Source organism: Chiloscyllium plagiosum, chromosome 12 (genome assembly GCF_004010195.1).
Source record: "Chiloscyllium plagiosum isolate BGI_BamShark_2017 chromosome 12, ASM401019v2, whole genome shotgun sequence".
In the NCBI taxonomy this organism is placed as follows: Eukaryota; Metazoa; Chordata; class Chondrichthyes; order Orectolobiformes; family Hemiscylliidae; genus Chiloscyllium; species Chiloscyllium plagiosum.
This window is the reverse complement of record NC_057721.1, coordinates 24,132,444-24,155,371: the sequence shown is the minus strand read 5'-3', so window position 1 is coordinate 24,155,371 and position 22,928 is coordinate 24,132,444. Positions and strand designations below refer to the sequence as shown.

The 22,928-nt window shown below is 38.7% G+C and overlaps 1 protein-coding gene across 5 annotated transcripts in view; it reads right to left on the bottom strand.

The window, feature by feature from the left end:
• dmd (dystrophin) overlaps positions 1-22,928 on the bottom strand; it is a 2,012,228-nt gene that overhangs the window by 881,710 nt on the left and 1,107,590 nt on the right. For all 5 annotated transcript variants that reach the window (XM_043700735.1, XM_043700733.1, XM_043700734.1 and 2 more), the window contains 2 exons: positions 19,562-19,714; positions 17,051-17,233 (listed from right to left, as the gene is read on the bottom strand). In XM_043700735.1, coding sequence (XP_043556670.1) covers positions 17,051-17,233; positions 19,562-19,714 — 336 coding nt within the window. The remainder of the gene's footprint in view (positions 1-17,050; positions 17,234-19,561; positions 19,715-22,928) is intronic.

Here is a 22,928-nt window from a genome sequence, read left to right as displayed (position 1 = left end):
TAGTCATGTATAAGTTTCGTTTTAATGAAAATAAGCGTTGATCTCAAAAACAAAGAACTTCTCTAAAGACTCAGCAGGAGTTTGTGCTTGGAGTAGGTGAACAGTAAAAACCAAAATTTGTTCAGATAGAGTCACAGAGATGTACAGCATGGAAACAGACCCTTCGGTCCAAACCATCCATGTCGGCCAGGTATCCCTACCCAATCTAGTCCCACCTGCCAGCACCTGGCCCATATCCCTCCAAACCCTTCATATTCATATACCCATCCAAATCTATTCTTCAAATATACCAAATAAATTGATTTTTGTTTGGCAAGTTACAGGGCACCACAAAATACATTAATGCTTTAAGAGGGAATAACTACAGGGTGGAAATGTGCAGCTTAGAAAGGGAAAATGATCCAAGAGTTTCTCCTTCCAATCATTATCAACGCCTCTACTGAAAATGCATTTGCTTGGATATTAAATGAGGAGGTTTGGGCTCAGCTCTTATGTCCTGCTGATAAATAGCCTTCGAATATTCACAAGTGAAGCTGCTACATAAATGATGGCCACTTAGTCCAGATAGCAAAAGCTTTCCCTGGAACTGCGCTCTGACCAGATAAATGCTCCTGGCAGGAGTAGAAGGCAGAGGAAGAAAATAAGTATTTCAATAATGACTGCATTGCTAAATTAACATGCATTATGTATTTTATTGATTTACTTATCCTGCTGATATTTAAAGAACTGAAAGAATTCCATTTGGTTTCCTGTTGAAGAATAAAAGTGGACTGAGCTCTGTAGAGGTAATGAAATGAATTTTCCCAGCCCATGGAATTAAGCTTGAAAGTGGTTATGAGTGGGAGGTGGGGGTGGGACGGGGGGTTTGGTGTGGGCATAAATATACAACAATTAGGACAGACCCTGATGCATCTCACTCTCAAGGAGTTTCTCCAGCACTGGAATGACAACTGTGTCAGCTCCTGACCACACTGAGACAGGCAGCTAAACTGAACTGTTAAGGCCTCAAGAAGAAACAAATTACAATCACTACATTTAGAAACTTAAGGGACGATCTCAAAGTCTTCAAGCTATTAACAGGAAAAGAGAGGATAGATAAAAGGTAAACTACTCCCATTAGTAGCTTGAGACTTGAGAACCCAGGGGCTTGGTCTGAGAATTAGGGCCAGACTGTACAAGGGAGATGTTAGGAAGCACTGCTCCACACAAAGGGTGTTAAATGTTTGGAATTCTCCTCCACAAATGGTAGCGGATGCAAGATCAGTTGTTAATTTGAAATCTGAGAAATACATTCTTGAAAAGCAGAGGTGTTAAGGATAAGGAGCAGCCCATATGGACTTAGGCCACTGATCAGCCATGACATCATGGAATGTTAGAGTAGGCTCAAAAGACTAAATGGCTTATTCCTGTTCCTATACTCCCATCTTTTTCTCATTTTGTCGGTTGATCATGCTGCCACCAACTGTGCAGACCACCAGCTCAACTGTGAGGATCCCCCAACAAGGCGGTAAGCAAATTAATGAAATGCTGTAATCAGACTGACACAATGGAAGTTTCCCCTCCAAGCTAATTTACCTCCTTGCTGACAACATTTTGCTTGATATGGAGGTCAGTCAATAAGTTTCAGGGTCATACAGCACAGAAACAGACCCTTCGATCTAACTGACCCATGCTGAACATAATCCCAAACAAAACTAGTCCCATCTGCTTGCTCCTGGCCCTAATCCCTCCAAACCTTTCCTATTCATGTACTTATCCAGATGTCTTTTAAACGTGGTAATTGTACTCACTTCCTCAGGGAATTCATTCCACACATGAAGGACCCTATGTGAAAAAAAAATGTCCCATGTCTTCTTTTAAATCTCTCTCCTCTCACCTTTAAAATGTGTCACCTAGTCTTGAAATCCCCCATCCTAAGGAAAAGACAACTACCATTAACTCTGCCTGTACCCATCATTATTTTATACACTTCTATTAGGTTGTCTCTCAACTAAAGCTGCCTCATCATTGCTGAGATGATCTCTGGTGGGAAGTGCAAGTTTGGAATTTTCAAGAAAAAATGTATGGGATGTGGGCTTTGCTAATTGGGTCAGCATTTATTGCCCATCCCTAGTTGCCCTTCAATAGGTGATGGTGAGTTACCTTCTTGAACCGCCTGTGTTGTAGGTATGCAAAGAGAATCCATAACCAAAAATATTAGATTCTTTAAAAGTTTTATCCAATCCTAAACTAGTCAAGATGAAGGGATAATCATGGCACTTTATTTGTTGTAATCCAATTAAAAATGCAAAGAAGAGATGGGCAAAGGAGAGGCACAGGTCACATTTGTGTCAAAATCGTAAACAAATCAGTGGAAAAAATCTGATCTGTCATTCTGTATTTGTCCTTTGACCTCCATTCATATATTGTGGCAAACTTTTCACAATAATGAATCAAGATTATGAAACAGCTAACATAAAGCAAATATTTGTTTTCTTCTGAAATTGTATATTTTTCATGAAATTCTGTAAAAAGTCGGTAACGTTCAAATGGTAACCTCTCCCCACCATTCATCCATCCAACTTCCATGACAGCATTTTGTGAAGAGGGTGTTCATTCAAAACATGCTGTTCAATCTCATTGAAAGTCGAGGATCAGAAACTGCACAGCTGTAAAAAGCAGACCAGCATATTGCACTATTATTTTTCAATGTGACGTTTTCCTCAAAACATATTACTTTGTTGGTACATAAATGAACACAGAAGTGATATAATACAGCATTGCAAATGTTCCTTTGAACGAAAAGATTTGCTTTCACTTTATATGGCAACACTTGAACATCAGAATGAATATCACAAGTGGGACAAGTATATTCAATAATTTAAAGAATATTTTCCTCTCCTTTTCAAAATGAAAGAAAACAAATGCCAGTGTCATAAATTAAAGTGATACAATGATGTGATGTAATTTTATTTGTTGTAAAATAAGAACTGCAAGCCTCCAATTCACTTCCATGTAATCAAATTTGGAAATATTCACATATTCACATTGCTGCTTGCAATTGAAATTAGAGTGTTACTCTTGTTTTTTTTTCCACGGTGAAAGCCGAGAAGTTGCTGTTAGCAATCTCGGAATTTGATGCATTGGTAAGATATTTGCCTGCCCATTACTGTAATACAATTGTTTACTTGTTTATCTTAAATCTAGTCCCTTCTCTGTTAAAACATGAGAAAAGAAAATGGTGACACAAACTGATTAATCTTTTATGCATCAACATTCTGAACAGCATTGTGTAAAGAAAACAACTTGTACATTTGACAGTATCCTGTTCTCACTGTTGTAATGTGGCAAGCATGATGGTTAATTTGTGAACAACTAGGTTCCATAAACAGCACTGAGATAATGACCAGATTACAGTGATGCTGATGGAGCGCTTAGGGATGACTTAGAACCTAATTTGATCTATTTATTATTGTATTTTGTTACAAGACACAGCGAATACTGTTGTGCAGTGTCACCATTCTTTGGCTCCATCCTAAAATGCAGAAAAATTCTGTCATAGAATTGTTCATGTGCATCTATTTGTCCTTTTAGGAAAGAGATCTACCAGCCTTACCTGGTCTGACCTTTTTGTGACTCTTGATCCACAACAATTTGGTTGACTCTCATTTGCCCTCTGACGTAGCTTTAAGCCACTCAGTTATATCAAAACTGTTACTAAGTCTAAAGAAAGGAGTGAAACAGGATGTACCACACAACATTGATCTTGGCACCACAGCAACAATGAAAAACTTGGTCCTGAAGATGCCTGAAAGTTCTCTTTATTAACACCTTATGCCACAATTGGGAGAGCTATACAGCACAATAGTCAAGCAACAACCTGGAATCAGATTCAGAGAGAGTGTCTATGTATCAGACACTACTATCATTTTCCACAGGTATGTCCTACTCCACCATCAAGACAGACAAACCCAAGATGACAGCACAGTGGCATACCACCAGTAAGGAATTGCCCTGAGCATCCCCAATATTGATTTTGGAACTCAAAGTCTCATGTATCGAGTCAAACATGGCCAAGAAAACATCCTGCAGATTACTCCCTAAATCCTCACTCAAATAAGCACTGTCTGACAAATCAATAATCCTCCATGTTGAACACAACTTGGTGGAAGCAGAAAGAGTTCCCAAGTACAGAATATATTCTGAGTGGTGGACTTCAATGTTGATCACCAACAGTGGCTTAGTAGCACTAGTACTAAATGAACTGGTCAGCTCAAAAAAGAAACATCTGCCAGAATGTGTCTGTGGCAGGTGGTGGAGGAATCAACAACAGGGAAGAAGCTATTTGACCTCATCCTTATCAATCTTTAACGTGGGTCCGTGATAGTTTCCTATAGCAATATGACCTGGATGAGACAAGGGGACAAGTGATATTGGATCTAATAATGAGCAATAAGTCTGATTTGGTACGATTAATTTAATTAGTGATCCAGTTGTTTGTGAACATTTGTCAAATAGTGATCATAACATGATCAAGTTTCACATAGTGCTTGTAAGAGACAAGCAAATATCAAATACTACAATTTTGTATTAGTAAGGCAGACTTAATGGGATGAAGCAGAGACTGTCCACAGTGAACTGGAAAGCTCTGTCATAGATATAACAATTGAGGAACAATGGACGGTGTTCAAAGAGACATGTAACGCTGTTGAGAAATAATTTGTAGCTATGCTAAGGAAAACCAAGGACAACAAAGAATGGAAGGGGCAGCATAAAATTACAAGAAAAGGCATATGAAAATGGAAAAAAAAATTAATGCACATTCAATGGAATGGGACAAATACAAAGGGACAAAAAATGGCTTGTAAGATTGGCTAAAGAGAATTATGAAAGGAAATATGCAAGGGAAATAAAAGACAATAAGAGATTTTATAGTTACGTGAAGGGAGTACTGTTGGCGCACTGAAGGCGGAGAGTGGGGATATTGTCAATCACCATGGGAAAATGGCAGACAAGCTGAACAATTACTTGGCTTCAGTATTCACAGCAGAACTTCACAGGAGGATACTTTGTCTCAAGTCCCAGGGAAATTAAGAGGTCAGAGACACAGTCGAAATAAAATTAGTGGAAGTAAATCATCAATAACGTGGAAATTAATAGAACTAAAGAATGACATATCCCCAGGACCTAATAACTTCCATCCATGGGTATTAAAGGAGGTAGGAGAGGACATTGCTAATGCCCTAATCAGAATCTTCCAGAGTTTCCTGGATTTAGGAGTTGTAGCTCTGGATTGTAAATTTACTCACATTACTCCACATTTTAAGAAGGGTGAACAGTTAGCCGTACATCTGTGGTGGGGAAATTGTTGGAGTCTATAATTAAGGGTAATGAAACTGATCACCCTTGAAAACATTCAGTTAATCAGGGAGAGTCAGTGTGGATTCATGATGGGGTAGGTCATGCCTGACTAACCTTATGCATGCTTTTTTTGAAAAGGTAAAAAGGTGGTAGACAGAGGTGCAGTCAATGAATGTGTTTATATGGACTTCGAGAAGACTTTTGATAAACTTTCTTACATGAGACTGCTAGCTAAAGTGGAAGCCCATGGAATTGAGGGCAAATTATTGACGTGAAAAGGGAATTGGTTGAGTGACAGGGAACAGAGGTGGAAAAATGAGTAAGTACCAAAATTGGCAGGATGTGACTAGTGGATATCCCACAGAGATCTATGTTGGCTCCTCAATTACTCACAATATTCATTAATGAGTTGGGTAATGGCATAAAATAACTATTCAAATTTGCTGATAATACAAAATTGGGCGGCATTATAGACAAGAGTTGACGACAGCATAAAATTACTACAGGATATTGATCAATTAGATGAATGGGCAAAACTATAGGAGATGGATTTTAACATAATCAATTGTGAGGTTTTCTATTTCAGACCAAATAAAGGGCAGATCATGCTATTTTTAGAAAGCAACAAAGTTAAATACCATGCATATTTAATGAGATTGGGCGGTTCAGGTGCATTGTTCTTTGCAATGTCACAAACAGGTACAGAAAATAGGCAAGGCAGTTAATGGAATGCTGGCCTCATATCAAAAGGGCTGGATTATAAGAATGTTACACTGAGAGTACTGGGCACTAGGCCTGAGGATGTTTTGGCCCTGAAGAGAGCTCAATGCAGGTACAGAAGGACTTCAGAGTTTAAGTTATGAGGGGGAGATTAGACAAATTAGGCTGTTATTCTCTAGAATTTAGAAGACTAAAGGGTGATCTAATTAAGGTTTTCAGCATATCAACAGGGAAAGATAAGGAAGATAAAGAGAAATTATTTCCACTAGTTGAAGATTCAAAAATAGGTGGCATAATCTAAGAATTAGGGCCAGACCATTCAGGAGACATGTTAGAAAGCATTTCTACATGCAAAGTGTGGCAAAGAATTGGAATTCTCATGAAATGGCAGTCAATGCTAATTCAATTGTTAATTTTTTTTTCCATCAAGGACATCAGGTGATATGGGCCTCAGGCAAGCATATGGAAGTAGCCACAGATCAGCCATGATCTTATTGAATGGTGGAGCAGATGGAAGGGCTGACTGGGTTTTTCCTGTTCCTATGTTCCAGCACAACACACCAGTGGGGTTAAAAAAACAAAGTCAAATTATTTTTAACCAAAGAATGTCTTACTCGGCCAGAAGTACTAAGAGGATGATCCATCTCAGCCTCCTCTGGAGATGCCCAGCATCACGGTTATTAATATTGAACCAATTTGATTCACTCCATATGATATCAATAAATAGCTGAACACACCGGATACTGCAAAGACTACAGCCTGACAACATTTCAATGATAAGCTTCAGTGCAGCTACAACACTGGCTTCCAACAATATGGAAAACTGCCCATGCATATTCTATCCACAAAACGAAGGACAAGTTCAACTCAGTCAGTGTTGATCAACACTGCCAATGAACAAGACTTGCAAAGGAATAAACTGCTTATTGAGCCTCAGTTTGGATTCTGCCAGAGCCCCTGACCTCAATCCAGCCTAGATCAGACCATGGACAAAAAACGCTGCAATTAAGAGAGGAGATGAGAAAGGCGATACTTGACAAGTTATGGCATCAAGGAGCCCTAGCAAAACTGGAGTCAATGGGATTCAAGGAGAAAAGTCTCTGCTGGCTGGAGTCATACCGAGCGCAGTGGAAAATGTTTGAACTTGGAGGTCGACTATTTTAGTCGAAGGACATCGCACAAAGGAGCACCCTTGGCTGCTTCATCAATGATTTTCCTTTTACCATTAGGACAGAATAGAGGAAACTCACTAACAATTGTACAATGTTTAGCACCATTCAGCATTTCTCAGATATTGAAACAGTTTCTGCACAAAGATCTAGACAACGTTTAGAATTAGGCTGATGTGTTAAATAACATTCAGGCCAATTAAGGGTCAGGCAAAGAATTCCTCCAATGTGGAGGAATCTAACCATCTCTCTTTGACTTTTAATGGTTTCACCATCCTGAAATTTAATTCCTTAGTATCAACATCTTAGGAGTTATAATTGAGTAGAAACTTGACCTGAACTAGCCAAATAAATATATGGCTGTAGAGGCAGGCCAAAGTTAGGAATTCTATAGCAAATAATCCATCTCCTATCTCACAATAGCGGTTCACCACCTACAAGTTACAAATTCAGACTGTAATGGAATACTTTGCACTTGTCTGGATGGGTACAGTTCCAATCATTCTCAAGAAGCTTGATACCTTTCGGCATCAAGCCACCCACTTAATTGGCAGCCTACTAATCATTGCCAACATTCATTTTCTTCACTGCCAATACTCAGTGCCAGCAATGTGTACCAGCTACAAATTACACTGCAGTACTTCTGCCAGCCACCTTTGAAAGCACCTACCAAACCTGCTACTGCCTAGAAGAACAAGTGTAGCAGATGGATGTGAATGCCATCACCTGCAAGGTTCCCTCCAAGCCATTCACCATCCTGGATTGAAAATCCACCAGGGTAATTAGGGACAGACAAGAAAAGTAGGCCTAATGATGTCAACTTCCTATAGACAAATAAAAAGGGCAAAGACACAGCCTCAGTTTAAGATCCCATCTCAAACCTGTCACCTCTGACAGAGCAGCACTTATTCAGTATTGTATTGTTGTGTTATTCTGGCTCACAGTGTGAAGTTTCTGAAGTGGGATTTGTACTTTCTTACTCAGAGACAATAATGTGGCCATTTAGCCAAGGCTTACACTCATTTCACAGTTACTGCGTGATCCTTTTTCAGGTCAGGCGCCACCCGCAAAAGTAAAAGAATGCAACAAGTTTGTTGGACCAGAATTATTGGAATCCATTCCTTGAATTATTGTCAAGAATGTATCAACCACATTCCCACTTAAATGTCATTTCTATTTCCAAGTGTGAATCAGAACAACTGAGAACAGCAGGTGCCTGATATTGTGACATTTTTATTTAAGAAACAAGAGTCAAAATGGAAGCCTTGCAAATTTATTCCATATGCAACAGGATGCTACGAAAGAATCAAAGCACTAACTATAGTTAGGTTTTACAACAAATGATAAAATTAAGTCAGTTTCAGTTCATTAAGCACAAGTGTTAGAAATAGCAAGCATTGTGAAGAATACCATTTGCATTACCATAGTGCCTTAATTCTAAAATAAAAAAAATCATTCCAAGACCTTCACAAAGTTGTGAGGAAATTGGATGTTGAAACAGAGGGGGGTAGTTTAGAAGACAGATTGTTTTTTAAAACAGGTAAGAGATCCAAGGGCCAAATATCCATGACCGGGAGGAAAGGGTGCACGAATGGCCAGCAAAACATGGGAAATATTCTTCAGACATGAGGGTTGAGATTTGTTATTCACAAACTTCATTTGAAAGACAGCATGCATTTTCACATTGCAACAATTTCAGCATGCAGCTGTACATGATTCATACTTCTGACTGACAGCGGGAGGTCCAGCAGCATGTACAATGAGTATCTACATCAAACAGTTTGTATATTTTCAAGGCAATTGCTGCTTTTAACAGAGATTTCGAACAATCATATCTAATCTCTTGCTGATTGTGGAAGAATTGGCTAAAAATAAAAAGCACACCAAGTTAGGATTGCAGGAGATTTGTGTTGTTCCTAGAGTGTGACTGGAGCCTCTGAGGAAAACTTTGAGATTGGATTCGGAGCAAATGGACAGCTAGGTCAATTCCTGGAGACTGTCCTGTGGACCTGGTAACAGTGTCTTAGTAATTCAATGATCATACTTTGGTGTTCATGGTCAGTGAATGCATTATCATGTGGCACATGCTTCCCCACCCCCACCAACCCCCACTGCACTCGCAGCCTCACAGACTCCCAGTACAGCATATTCCATCAGCAATCAGGACTCAAGTCTAACCTTCACAGGCTCCAACTCATCCTCACGTACATGCCAATGCTATTGTCCACACATTCAACTCTCACTGCTTCCTTAAAGCTACAGCTATTTGGCATTTCCATCCATGCACAATGTAATATAATCACTAAGATTCCTCCTCTTCTTTAGCAGAAAACAAAATAGCCAGAACAGGAGGAAGCACAACAGAACTGAAGAGCTCAAGAAGACAGCTCACCACCATGTTCTCAAGGGTATCGAGCTACTGGCAATAAATGCTGGCCCAACCAGCAAAACCCTCATCCCATAAATGAAAGAAACGTAAAGTTGTGGATACAGGCACACTGACATCATCTGAACCCTCTCAGGCAGGCTGTGCTCAGAACCCAGAATCAGTTTTGACAGAATCCATCATATCTGGTATTCCTGGTCCTTCCAAATGCACCTTCTGCAGTCCGTCCTCACCCTCATCTGACATGTACTGAAAGCTACAGATCTTTGACAACTGACCTCCTGCTTTTCATGATACCTTCATCTTCATCTCAGCTTTCAGATACCAGATCACGGCCACCTGAGCAGCCAGTGCAGCCTTCTAAGGAATGGCAAGAACAGCATCCAATCTTGGAGGAACAGAACTGTTATTTGATCTGACAATCATAGCCACCAGTTCAGACATCAGTACTGAGCAAATCTGTGTGTGGGGGGAATAACTGCATTGTTAACTGCACCTGACAGCGTTGGGCTACAGCCCTAGGATAGTTTCTGTGCCAACTCACTGGAGTGTAGGATTGAGTTATTTTCAATGATTAATCATTTTGACTTAATCAAGCAAATGAAAAATTAAATTGCTTTGTTTAACTGTGGCTCGCTGAAAAAAGAAAAAAAGTTCTGTAAGGAAGAAAACCAAATGACTCAGGCTAAAATTAAGGGCATGGGTTTCTGGTGTTATGCTGACTTTAATAACAATATAAATTGTTAAAATGATTTGAGGTAAATGACTTTTACAGAAACACGGTTATGTTTTAAATTGGTTTATCAGTTTTATAACTTAAAGTATGCAATATGTATTAATTTTGTACGGTTAGTTTGGTGAGGTATGAACAGTTATTGTGGAGTCACACCTGGTTTGTTTTGTTCAAGGGCATTGAAGGCTTTACACAATATTCAGACGTATCAGTTAGGACATGTGAGATGATGTTAAACCATGATGGGGTGACTCTACACACTCTACGTAGGCACATTAATTGTTCATTGACACCACTTTTTCTTGATAAAGATGTACGGAATTGGTAAACGAAGGGTAAACGAATTAACTTTGCTAATCCAAGTTAGACCATTAACTGGTCATGTTCTAATAAGCTAATTAGAGTTCAGGATAACTGATCATGCACAGGGATCAGCTATGGTTAATGAGTGCTGATTCTTTATGGTTGGATGCACAAGAAAGGAAAACTGAATGAAAATTGCAGTCAACAGAATAAACAGACCCTCGTCCAGTCAATTGGTGTCCCACATCTTTTAGCATGTACCATTTATTTTGTGCTTGCTAACTTCATTAGTTTGCGGCTCTTGTGGTACAGTGGTAGCTTTTATTTATTCATTCATTGGATGAGGGAGACACTGGCTAGGTTAGCATTTAATGTCCTTTCCAATTATCCAGAAGGCAGTCAACAGTCAACCACATTTCTGTGGGTCTGGAGTCACATGTTGTCCAGACCAGGTGAGGATGGCATTTCACTCCCTAAAGGACCTTAGTCCAGATGGGATTTTACTGACAATTGACAATGGACTCATTGGACTATTAGTTCCAGATTTATTTTATTGAATTCAAATTCCACCACCTGCCATGCAGGAATCGAACCTGGGTGTTAAGAACATTATCTGGGTGTATAGATTAACAGTCCAGCAATAATACCATTAGGCCGTTGCCTATCTGTGTTCCTACTTCTGGGCCAGGAGGCCCTGTTTACAGACCCACCTGCTTCAAAAGTTGATTAAAATATCTAAACTTGGCAAAAAAAACTTTTGAAAATATATTTGTACTCAGAACGTGTCTTGTTTCTAATCAGGACTCATAAATTTGACTTCTGAGGAAGGGTTGAAAACATGAACTCTTTCCACAGATGCTGCCAGACTTGCTCAGTTTCTCCAATGATTTGTTTTTTTTTGGATCAAACATTTAGATTGTATTTGAGAGAACCAGCCTGTAACTGTAATTGACAATTAGGTTTGACAATAAAGTATGTGCCAAAAGTTTAAAGAAGTTGAAGGCCATAGACCAGTTCTGGTATAATGGAAATTTGAGAGTTTGATATGACAGTGTTGAACAGATTGTTGGTGCATTGGAACACCTGTTAAAAAGCAAATAATTTCTGGTTTCAACTTAGCTCAGAGCTTATCATAGTGATTTCAGCCTCTCCTTTCTCGTGAGAAAGCAGTGTTGGTCGACTTCATGACAGCACAGGCAGAGTCATATAGTATATAAGACCATTAGACACAGGAGCAGAAATTAGGCCATTCGGCCCATAGAGTCTCTTCTGCCACTTTATCATGGCTGATAACATATAGAATTACAAGATAATGCATGGCTTAGAAAGGGTGGATGCTGGGAATTTGTATCCATTAGGCGGGGTGACTAAGATCCATAGGCACAGCCTTAGAATTCCAGGGGGTCAATTTAGAATGGAACTGAGGAGACATTTCTTCAGCCAAAGAGTGGTGGGTCTCTGCAATTCACTGCCATGGAGTGCAGTGGAGGCCGGGACATTAAGTGTCTGCAAGGCAGAAATTGATAAACTATTGATCTTGCAAGGAATCAAGGGCTATAGGTAGAGTGCAGTAAGTGGAGTTGAAATGCCCATCAGCCATGATGAAATTGTGAAGTGGACTCGATGGGCTGAATGGCCTTACTTCGACTCCTATGTCTTATGGTTTTGTGGTCTTAATTCTTAAGGGGCTTGACAGGGTTCGTGGTGAGAGGAAGTTTCCCCTCATGGGAGAGTCTAAGACCAGAGGTTTCAGAATAAAAGGGCGCCAATTTAGGACTGAGATGAGGAGGAATGTCTTCTCTCAGAGAGCTGTAGGGCAGAGTCCTTGTGTATGTTTAAGGCTGCAATGATAAATTATTGATCAGTAAAGGAATCAAGGAGTAAGGGGGAAAGGGCAGGAAAGTGGATGTGAAGAGTGTTGGATCAGCCATGGTGCAGCAGGCTTGTGGGGCTGAAGAGCCTACTCCTGTTCCTATTTCTTCTGTTCTTTACTAGGATGACAGCATTCATGTTCCTATCATCACCCTCATCAGCGTCCATTCAGTCTAGACTGTTACCATGCATGCCAAGGGGCATAGGGAAAACTTCCAAAGTTGCTTGACAGCATTGGCAGTCTTCTCCATTAGCCATGTTACATCCACTGGGGTTGGAGACTGTCAGATGTCAGATTCAGGGGCAAATGCAGCCACAAAAACAAACACAAACACGCACAATGTCAAATAATGCATTTGAAAAAAATATATTGTCACTGACTTTTATTGAAGGATTTTGGCAAAGGAGATGTCAGGATAGTGTGCAAAAGATGGATTGAAGTTATGGAGACATATTGATACTGTGATGATATCTTGAAAAAAAAATTTGGTAGCCATTTACTGCTTGCTCCTTGATGTCTGTGAAAGCTGCATGGCTCTCATGAGAGGGACACTGGCCTTTTCCTGTCAGCTAACAAAAGAGACACTTGAGGCAGACACAATGTGCAGGGATTGTATTAGGGACAAGCCAGCACACATCATTCTACACCTGCATCCACCTTATAACTGAGAGTGCAAAATCAGTGATGATTCCACACATCTCTGAAAAAAAACTTCAATCTGTGCACGAGTTTTTCAAGGGAACGCACAGTCATTCAAAGTTTTATGTGCTCTGTGCAGATCACATGTCTGCTTTCCTTCCTGTCATATTGGTCTGTCACAAAACACTGTCTCTCGCAGATTCACTGTCATCCTACAGAATGTTCAAGCATTTCTAAAGAAGTTTAGCAACTACTTTAGCATGTGCTTTCTGAAGTATTGAAGGATTACCAATGATGGACTGGTCAAAAAGAGTTTCCTCAGGATTTGTCTCAGCCCACTGGGACTTCAATATGCATCACTCAAATATCTTAGTGAGACAAAAGCCCTAAAAGAGCTACCCAACCTTTGTCCCGTGTGATAGCCACACACTAGCTCACTAACTGCTGTTTCATCCCTGATCATCAGTGGGATGTACGTGCAGATTGTTCAAAGCGGATTATTCACTGAAGACTACAACCATGTAGCCACATGGATACTGAAACACTTATTCTACAGCACAGAAGGTCAAGGTTAACAAACAAAAAAAAGCCCACATACCCTTTGCACTAAGCAGGGACTGCTTCCCATATTACTGACAGAACGTTAACCAATTAAACAAAATCTGGAGGCAGATCATTCATCCTGGTAGAAGATTTCACTGAGGTTATCTCCGGCCTCTCAGTTTCAGTGTTGCATCGCTCTGCCATCTCTCTTGCTTAGGTCACATGGCCAATGTGCCTCAACCTATTCTTCATCCTCAGTTGACTACTGTTTCTCCCCCATTTCATCTGCCTTAAGGAACAGTCTCCCATTCCACCTTGTCAGCTTCATTTGTGAAAGACACAATTATCCAGGATGCAATTTTGCAATCAAGGTACTGAACGCTCATCTAGAGATGACCTTTGGTTTGTTCCACTAGAATCAGGTTTATTGTCACATGCACTCAAGTACAAGGATACAGCAGCATTGTGAAAAGTGTACAAGATCGTCATTCTCCAGCACCATCTTAGGTACAAAACAAAAAGAATTAACAGAAACAACCATCTTAGGTACAAAAAAAAAAGAATTAAAGAAAAAGAAAGCAGAAATACAAGAAACAGAGCCAAGAAGAAAGGAAAACATATGGTCCTGATGGAAGTGAAAGCATGAAGAATGTTGTATCTTCATTCTGAAAGGATGTAAGGGGTTTGCAAAGGTGTCATCAACTACATTTTGGAGGAGTACCCCTTGGCTCCCAGCAATTTGCGCATTAATTACCTCATTGTCATGCCAACTAATTAAGTGAAATGAGAACAAGGTCAAAAGATGTGGCACTGGAAAAGCACAGCAGATCAGGCAGCATCCAAGGAGCAGGAGTGTTGATGTTTCGGGCAGAAGCCCTTCATCAGGAATGGTGAGGATGGTGGTTTATCAATGCTGAACTGCATGGAAAAAAAGGTTGTGTTGGCTGAGAAGCACACAACAATGTCATTGCGAAGATACAGTGGTGTGTTGACCCTGAGAAACATTCACTGAGCTCCAGCACCACCATGCTTTACATGTCAGCAATTTTGTCTTGTCCAATTTCAAGGGGAAGGAGAGAAGAATTGGATATAGCATAGAGATTTGAAAAATTGGATCATGAATGACATGCAAATACATGGATACGGTAGTCACCTTTCAAAGGTGAGATTTAGAATTTATGTAAGGCTTGAAGGGGAAAAATATCAGGAAAAACTTTCTTGTCACCAAGATTCTGATTTTGTTTCATACTGCTTTACTTTCCTATCTTTCTCACCATGACTCGTCACTCCAGAGAAAGGAAAACTCCACCCACAGTCTTAAACATTGCATTTTACATGCAAATCATAAAATGGAAAGATATTGCAAGAGTTACTCTCTGAAAGATAGTTCACACATTCCAGCGAATATCCACAGCCATGGCAGGGGTTGGGTCCTGGAGTGGTGGATGTGGTGGGAGAGGAGTTCAATGTGTTTTCTGAGTATAATCATTGGAAAAGAGGTTTGTCAGTGTTTGTTGGTGACTCACTGAATAGGAGAAGTTTCAGAAACTTATAATTTCTAGACGTACTGTAAGCGCAGTAGAAGTAAAGAGAATGAAAAAAATATATGGATCTTGGGGAAATCTGACTAATAAGGGAAAGGTTTTTCACTTCAAGTCCAAAGCTCTCCACATCATTGAGAACAAAACATAAAGAAAGATCCTTACTTACAGCAGTGTGGCTTACTAATTGCTTCTGTTGCCCTTAAGGAGATTCCTGTGGCTTACTGATTCATTGAGACTTGATTACAACCATTGATGCATATTTTCCTTTTCTATCTGTAAAATGAATCTCCTTAAATAGTTTCTGCTTATTAAACAAACATCTTTTCATTATACCTCTATAGAAGCAATTCAACAATTTTTTGAAAACAATATGAAGTGTACAGAAGCAGATTGCCTTGCAGCTTTGCACACACCATCTCTTCCAGATACAAACATGCTGCCAGATCAGAAGCAGACAATCTTTTGGTGGTTCACCTGCTGGAAGCCAGAGTTAGGCACCTTGAATTTGCTTCATGACACTGGCTGTAGATCGAAATTGGCAGTTAGTCAGCGTTATTTCACACGTAATCTGCCCAGCCTTATCAGCATTAACTGATTGCTGGAAGCTGCTTGGGGAATGAAAAAACAAATTGAAATTCAGCAGGCACTGACCAATGAGCAATACCAGACTATCTGCTCAATTTACATATGGCTCAAGGCCCAATTTTAATAGACCCTCTGAGTAATGGGAACTAGCACACAATTCTGTCGTTTCATTGGCTTGTATACTTTTTTGGGTGCAGCAAGTTCAACTTCTCAACCAAAGTATTCCCTTCATACATTACAGGGTTCTATAGTTATACCCTAAGTTTATGCACTGTCATCTCATTACATGCAGATATTTCCGAAGGCTATGGTTACATAAGTGACCAGCACTGCTTTAAACAGCCAGACCTGAGGCTTACACTCGAGCAGTTATACCATCTACTTGAACAGCAGGTAGAACAGTCCTGTTCAATATTTGACTTAATTACAGGTGAAATGTTAGCAAAGTTAATTTTTGCTTCCCGATCATAATAATATTTAAATAAAACTTGATGTTCAAGTTTGAACATCAACCACTTTCAATGCACAAACATGGCTTGTCCAAATGCCTCATAATATTACCTGTGCTTGAAGGGTGAAAGTCAAAGAGAATACAAAAAGACAAATCAGATGTTGAGATGCTCCCCTGCATTTAGACAGATTTGTTATTCAAATCTTGTGTTTTTATTAAGGATAAAGGACACACCAAATTTCAAAACAGAGGGAAGGAAAATTGAGTAAATCAACAAGTAAAACAATCTTTAAAAATTGTAGATTAAAGGAATACTAAGACAGACAAGGTTTTCCACATGATGAAAAATAGCAATTAATACCACTTGCCAAAATAAAAAGTTGCATGGAATGAACCCTTTACATGAATGGTTCTTAAATCAATTACTGAATGCTGCATCAATTCAAACTTCAAACATGCTGCTCAGAATTTGGATGTAATGAGACAATGAGGCAAATTTTAAAAAATATCATTTACCTCCAATAATCAGAAATTTGCCAATCATATGTTTCAGCTTTTGAACAGTTGTGTCTTGCAGTCCCTGAATAAATTGGTTTAGTAAACAATATTTTGCGAAGATGGAACATTTGTTACAAACTCTCAAAGATGTATTTGCTTTCAAACAAACACAGCATGATTATTAAAATATAAGCCTTTTATTTGCAGGGGTCCATCTTAGCAAAAACTGCAAGCAAATGTTTAAAGCTTGCTTTTGGGAAACTCACAATTTGTGGATAGTTCAACCTTCGATATTGAACAAATTTGCTCTCAATGTCATTCCAGCGTTTGTTGAGCTGGATCAGCTGCAACTCCAATGCCTTAGCAGCTCCTTTCTTTGACAGGCTCTGTGCTTGCCTGCACACTGCATTCAGGTCTCCCCTCTTCTCTTCCAGTTCAGCATCCATCTCCTAGTGAGTAAAACCATATGGTCCCAGAGCGGTTAGCTAGCTACTGTCTCAACTTGAAGAAAAACTCAACAAACTGAAAGAAAACATTTTCAACTTCCTTATTTTAGCTTCTTGATTCGTGAGTGCATCATAATTTAATCAAATAACTCGGTAGAAAGACAATGTCCCAAATAGTATTGAATCATTATCATTACCATTTGCAAGCCAAAACCAGTGCTGTATAGCACTGTTGACCACTCAAGTGGTCAATTCTCATGGGTGAACTTAGATTGAGTTAAATTATCTGGGAAAATGGGATGTTTTAATAATTCAATGTAGCACAAACCCAGAACAGCTAACTTTCAGAGAGTTTAGTCTTCTCTTAGCCAGTTGCATGGTGGTGGTAGTGCACTGCCAACATAAAGGTTGTTATCAAGAAAGCAGCAGCCATATTGATGAGAACAGCTGGAGACAAAATCACCTGTTTTAAGTCCAGCAGTGGCGGTTTTGTTATTTTTCATAAAGATATGTCGGCTCAAATCTCAGTAGACAGCATTGGAACAACGTGGATTTTTCACATCAGTTTGAATCTGACATTATGTTAAGGGAATGTCTAAGCACTCAACATCAATTATGTCATCAAGAGAATTAAGCTGCAAATCACAATATAGTGTCCTCATATTTTAATTTTTAATTAAAAATTAATTAAATTTTAATTAAAATATTATATAGAATTTAATACATGATTGGGGTACATAATATAAGACTAAGCTAGAAATATCATAAAAGAAACTTATTGAAGTTTCTTTTTAAAAGAATTTTCTTTAATGAAAAATGGTTGCGAAATTTGAATTTCCACAAAAATTTATTTTTAGGTCCTATGAAGCTATTCAAACATAATTATAAATTTAATGTGTGTTCAAAATTCACTTAACCACATGCAACAAGGTACATTTTCTTCCAAGGGTTTTTTCACAGAGATCAATTGTGCAAAAGGCAAGCTTTCATCAGTTCAATAATTTCGATTTGACAGGAGACTGTAGAGACTTTGGAGAGGCAGCCTATGGGGAAACGTAGAAAAATTCAAAAATATAGTTGTTAAGGATTCAATGTGCACGCTCTAAAGGCTGCTGTCAGTTTCAGGCCAACAAAAATTGTGAGCACTGACAGTTCCACAAAATCTGGAGCATCACTTGGCTTCAGCTTGCATTAACCTTTAAGATTTTTGACTGGAAATGGTCATATCAAATGCAATTGTAAAACACTATAAAGGACATTGCATTGGTAATTTTGAAATTACTAATCTGGATAGTTTTATAAAAATTACTAATAATAATCTTTTCAAAGGTTAAAGTTGTTATAACACAATAATCATAGTTTAAGATTCAACAAGGGTTCTTTGAAATTGACAAAATGTTTACATTTAACAAATGGCTGCCTACAACATAAGCATGCTAGTTTACTCTGTGGTCTAACCTGCTGATTTGTAGTTTTCATTGATTTTTCTGTTGATAAAAATAGTTCCTCTATCTTAAAATCTTAATTATTTGTAAGTCAAAATGATAAACAAAGTAAAGAAGCAAATGAAAATAATGGATCATAAAAAAGTGAATCTGACATGTGTAAATAAACTCAGAGAAATGTCCGATGACAACAATGATAAATGCTCTGAGCAAATAAGTGGGAGGGAGGATACAGTGGTAAGGTCACACACATTATCAGACAGTGCAGGGAACATATAACTACCCCTTAACTGTTCCGAGCATAAAGACAATTAGTTTTCTATAATAACCAGACAACTGGTTTCCTGTAATAAATGAGATTTAAAAAGAATAAAGAACATCACAATTACATTCGTGTCAACATATAAGAAGTCCAATTCTGATATAGATTACAGTACCAGGAAACTTCTATTCCAGATTTTATATGGAGTGTAAGATAGAAGTAATGATAACTTAAAAGGTCTACATGCACGGACATTGGGAGGAATAAAGTTATTCAATTCAAATGTCTTCTGCCTTCAAATTCATAGAATTTTTATTAATATCCACATTTAAAAGATTCAGCAATATCATCAATAAATTAAAAACCATTGCAAATGTTATATAAATGAGAAAAAAGGATAAAACACACTTCGGCTCCTTTACCTATAGGACATAAGCTGCTCGCAAGAATTCAATAGATAATGATCAAAGAATCTGACACTAATAAATGCACCAGAGGGTACAATATATGCTACAAGAGAGTGCCACATGCATCCAAATCTTTAGTTCGAGTTATCTGCTTTTTTTTTCCCCTCTGATGATAGGAAGGGAAATGCAAACACCTTTTTTTAAAAAAAAATGTTACCTTCATCTTCTGGACATCTTTGGGCTCTGGAAGCCTGGCTAACCTTTTCTCAATGTCATCCAACCACTGCAAAAGATTGTCAGCCTGTTTCTTGTACTGATACCAATGTGGAGAAATCTCCAGTGCTTTTTTCCTTCGAATTGATCTTAAATCCTGTTTTAAAAAGTCAATGATTATTACTTGTTAGCCATTTCATATTAAGAGCACAAAGTATCAGAAACACTTACTTGAAGTTCAAACAACTTGATCAAGGCATATTTATTTTCCTGAGTAAAACCGAAACAACTGTGGATGCTGTAAATCAGAGATAAAAACAAAAGTTGCTGGAAAATCTCAGCAGGTCTGGCAACATCTGTGCAGAGAAATCAAAGTTAATTTGACCCTTCCTCAGAGCTGTTCTTGGAAGTGTCACCATACCTGAAACATTAACTTTGATTTCTCTGCACAGATGCTACCAGACCTGTTGAGATTTTCCAACAACTTCTGTTTTTGTTTCTAATAACTATTTTCCTCCTATGTTCCATTCTGATGGCTTTGTTAAAACAAAAGAACTCTGCTACCTGAAACAAAGTTAATGATCTTTCGATGCAAAGGTCGATGATCTTTCATGCAAAGTCATCAAACTGAAACATTGACATCAGTACTGAATAGGGGTCGTGAGCCAGACAGGCAAAGCTGTTTTCCTGGAACTCGCCTCCTACTTATCTACTTCTGCAACTGCTTTGTATAAAAGATATTGAGCAATCCAGTCATATGGATGGCCTGTAGATCCTCAGAATTCAGATTGAGAGGGGTAATTAAGAGGATGTCTCAAAATGGAGGGTTCCGCAAAACCCTAAAAAGTATCTTGTATTGGGGGACATGACTGAGGGCCAGTTGGATTGGAGAAAAACTCCTTCATGAGGATCAGTGGATACATACTTTTGTTACCCACAGCTTCCTCTTTGGGAGGTAGAACCTCTGACACCAAACGCCTACAGGGTTGTAATCTCCATGAAGCTGGTAACCTCCCCCTAGGGTGAGCGTGTGTATGTGTACATGTCTGTGTGTGTCTGAGTCAGTGTGTATTTGTGTCAGTGCCTGTGTGTGTGTTTGTGTCTGTATCTGTGTCAGTGTGTGTGCGTGTGCGCATGTCTGCGTCTGTGTGGGTGTCTGTCTGTGTCAGTGCCTGTGTCAGTGTGTCAGTGTTTGAGTCAGTATCTGTGTCGGTGTCTGTGTGGACGTGTGTGGGTGTCAATGTCTGTGTCAGTCTGTGTGTGTGTTTGTGTCTGTGTCTCTGTCTGTGTGCCAGTGTGTGTGTGTTAATGCATGATTGAGAGTAAGCAAGTGAGAATGAGAGAGTGAGTGAATGAGCAAGCCTGAGCACAAGAGAGTGAGATTATGAGTGTGTTTGTGAATGCGAATCATAGAATCAGAGTACACAAATGTGTGTTTGAGTGTGAATATGAGAGAGAGAGAGGCACACATGTGTATGGCAGAGAATGTGCGTATTTGTGTAAATTTGCTACATGACATTCCAACCCTCCCTCGGGGAATCTCCTCAGCAGTGGAAAGGCATGAAGAGCTATCCCCTCCTAGCTGCCCAGAATCACTGCGTTTCCTCTACACCCCCACTCCAAGCTGCTACCATGGGACAGGGGAAATTCTGCTCGTTAGTTTGGTTGCTTTCTTCAAAGATGCTATCTTTGTACTTTGCCAACAGTGTTGTCACCATAACGATAATCTCTGTTGAGATTGTTATAATCTTTTGGATTAGCATTTAAAGATAAATCCAAAAAGATAATAAAATAACAAAAGAATAATGCCTTAAGATTTTATATTTCCCAACCAAGCACAAACTTAATTGCATTTAAAATAGTTAAACTAAAGAAGCACTTAACACCAGAAATTATAACTACATATGCTATGGACCTGGATTTACATTTTATTCAATGGCCTCACTTTGAAACATATGGTAAAATGCCATCATATTGTGGTCACTCATCCCACAGGTTCTTTTATCATTCGCCATGTTTCATTATATGATACTCGATCATTAGTGTCTTGGTGAGGATGGCTCAATTAAATGTTTTACAATACCATCCCTAACACACTCCACCAGTTATGCTCTACAGCTTTTGTGCTTAATTTTCATTGAAGTGGAGAAATAAATTTATTTTACAACCCTTCAAGATTTACTGAATACTGTTAAATTTAGTTCTACTTCTCAAAACAAAAACATCTTCTCAACTGCCCTTACTGCAGAAAATATTTCTGACCAAAGGCCTGAACATTGGTGATCCATTGTTTTGGCTTCTTCCCCTTTTATTTAATTATTTTACTGATCAAGCTGTTCGCCAGTCAAGTCAACATGGCCCAAGCCTTTTGATTAACAGGTTCCTTGATTTGCCATTAACTCAAGTATGTTTTAGTTTTATTTACAACACAAGCTGCCATCATGAGAATTAGATTTACCTTATTGATGGCTCCATTGTTTAATTAGCAGCAATTACCGAACCTCTGTAAATTTAATAACTATTTATTTAATATTTTGCAATAATATACTTGACAGAAGTTTATCTATTGCTGCTAAACCATGTTGGCTCTCCATCCATGTTTCCATCATGTGAATACTTATACCATCACTATGGGAAGTGCAATTTACACCACTCCAAACAGTAATCCTGTTAAACCTCTATACTCCACCCCAGTTCTCTACCATTACAACTTAAATTCCTAAAGCTAAAGCATTTATTCTTAGACAAATGAACTATGAACTTAAGTATTCCTAACAAGACATTTTGCTGAAGAAGTCTAAAGTCACTCATTTCTTACATTTATTCATAACTTTTGCTAACTACCATCATTTTTTTTCATTCCTGAGCTAACACAACAGTAATGAATGCTTTAAAGCTGATTATTGTTTTCTTAAGCTAAAAGATGCACGAGATTCAACCAAATGTCCTTCACAGAGTTTTCTCCTTGCACAAAACATACTCAGTGCCTCTTGCACCACGTGGGAAGAATGATCAGGAATCCACATAATATCATTCCATTGCACAGCAAAATGGAACAAGTCAAAATTCAAATCCTATTATTACATGTTACAGCACCATGTCACATCTCATCAAATGTGGAAGTGAAGAACTAAAACATGTAATAGACCCATGTTGTAGTAATGACCTCTGTTAATCACTACTTTGAGAGTGAAGTTATCCAGCAAATATACTTGAGTAGCTAGATCCCAAATGTACAATAATAATTTCCACTTTGAAGTTTAATGATTTATAATGGAGCTGTGAGAACAGTGACACTTTCAAAGGTTCCAGATTAAACATGAGTAACTTTTTAAACTGCTGTGGTTGGCCATTCACAAACAATATTATTA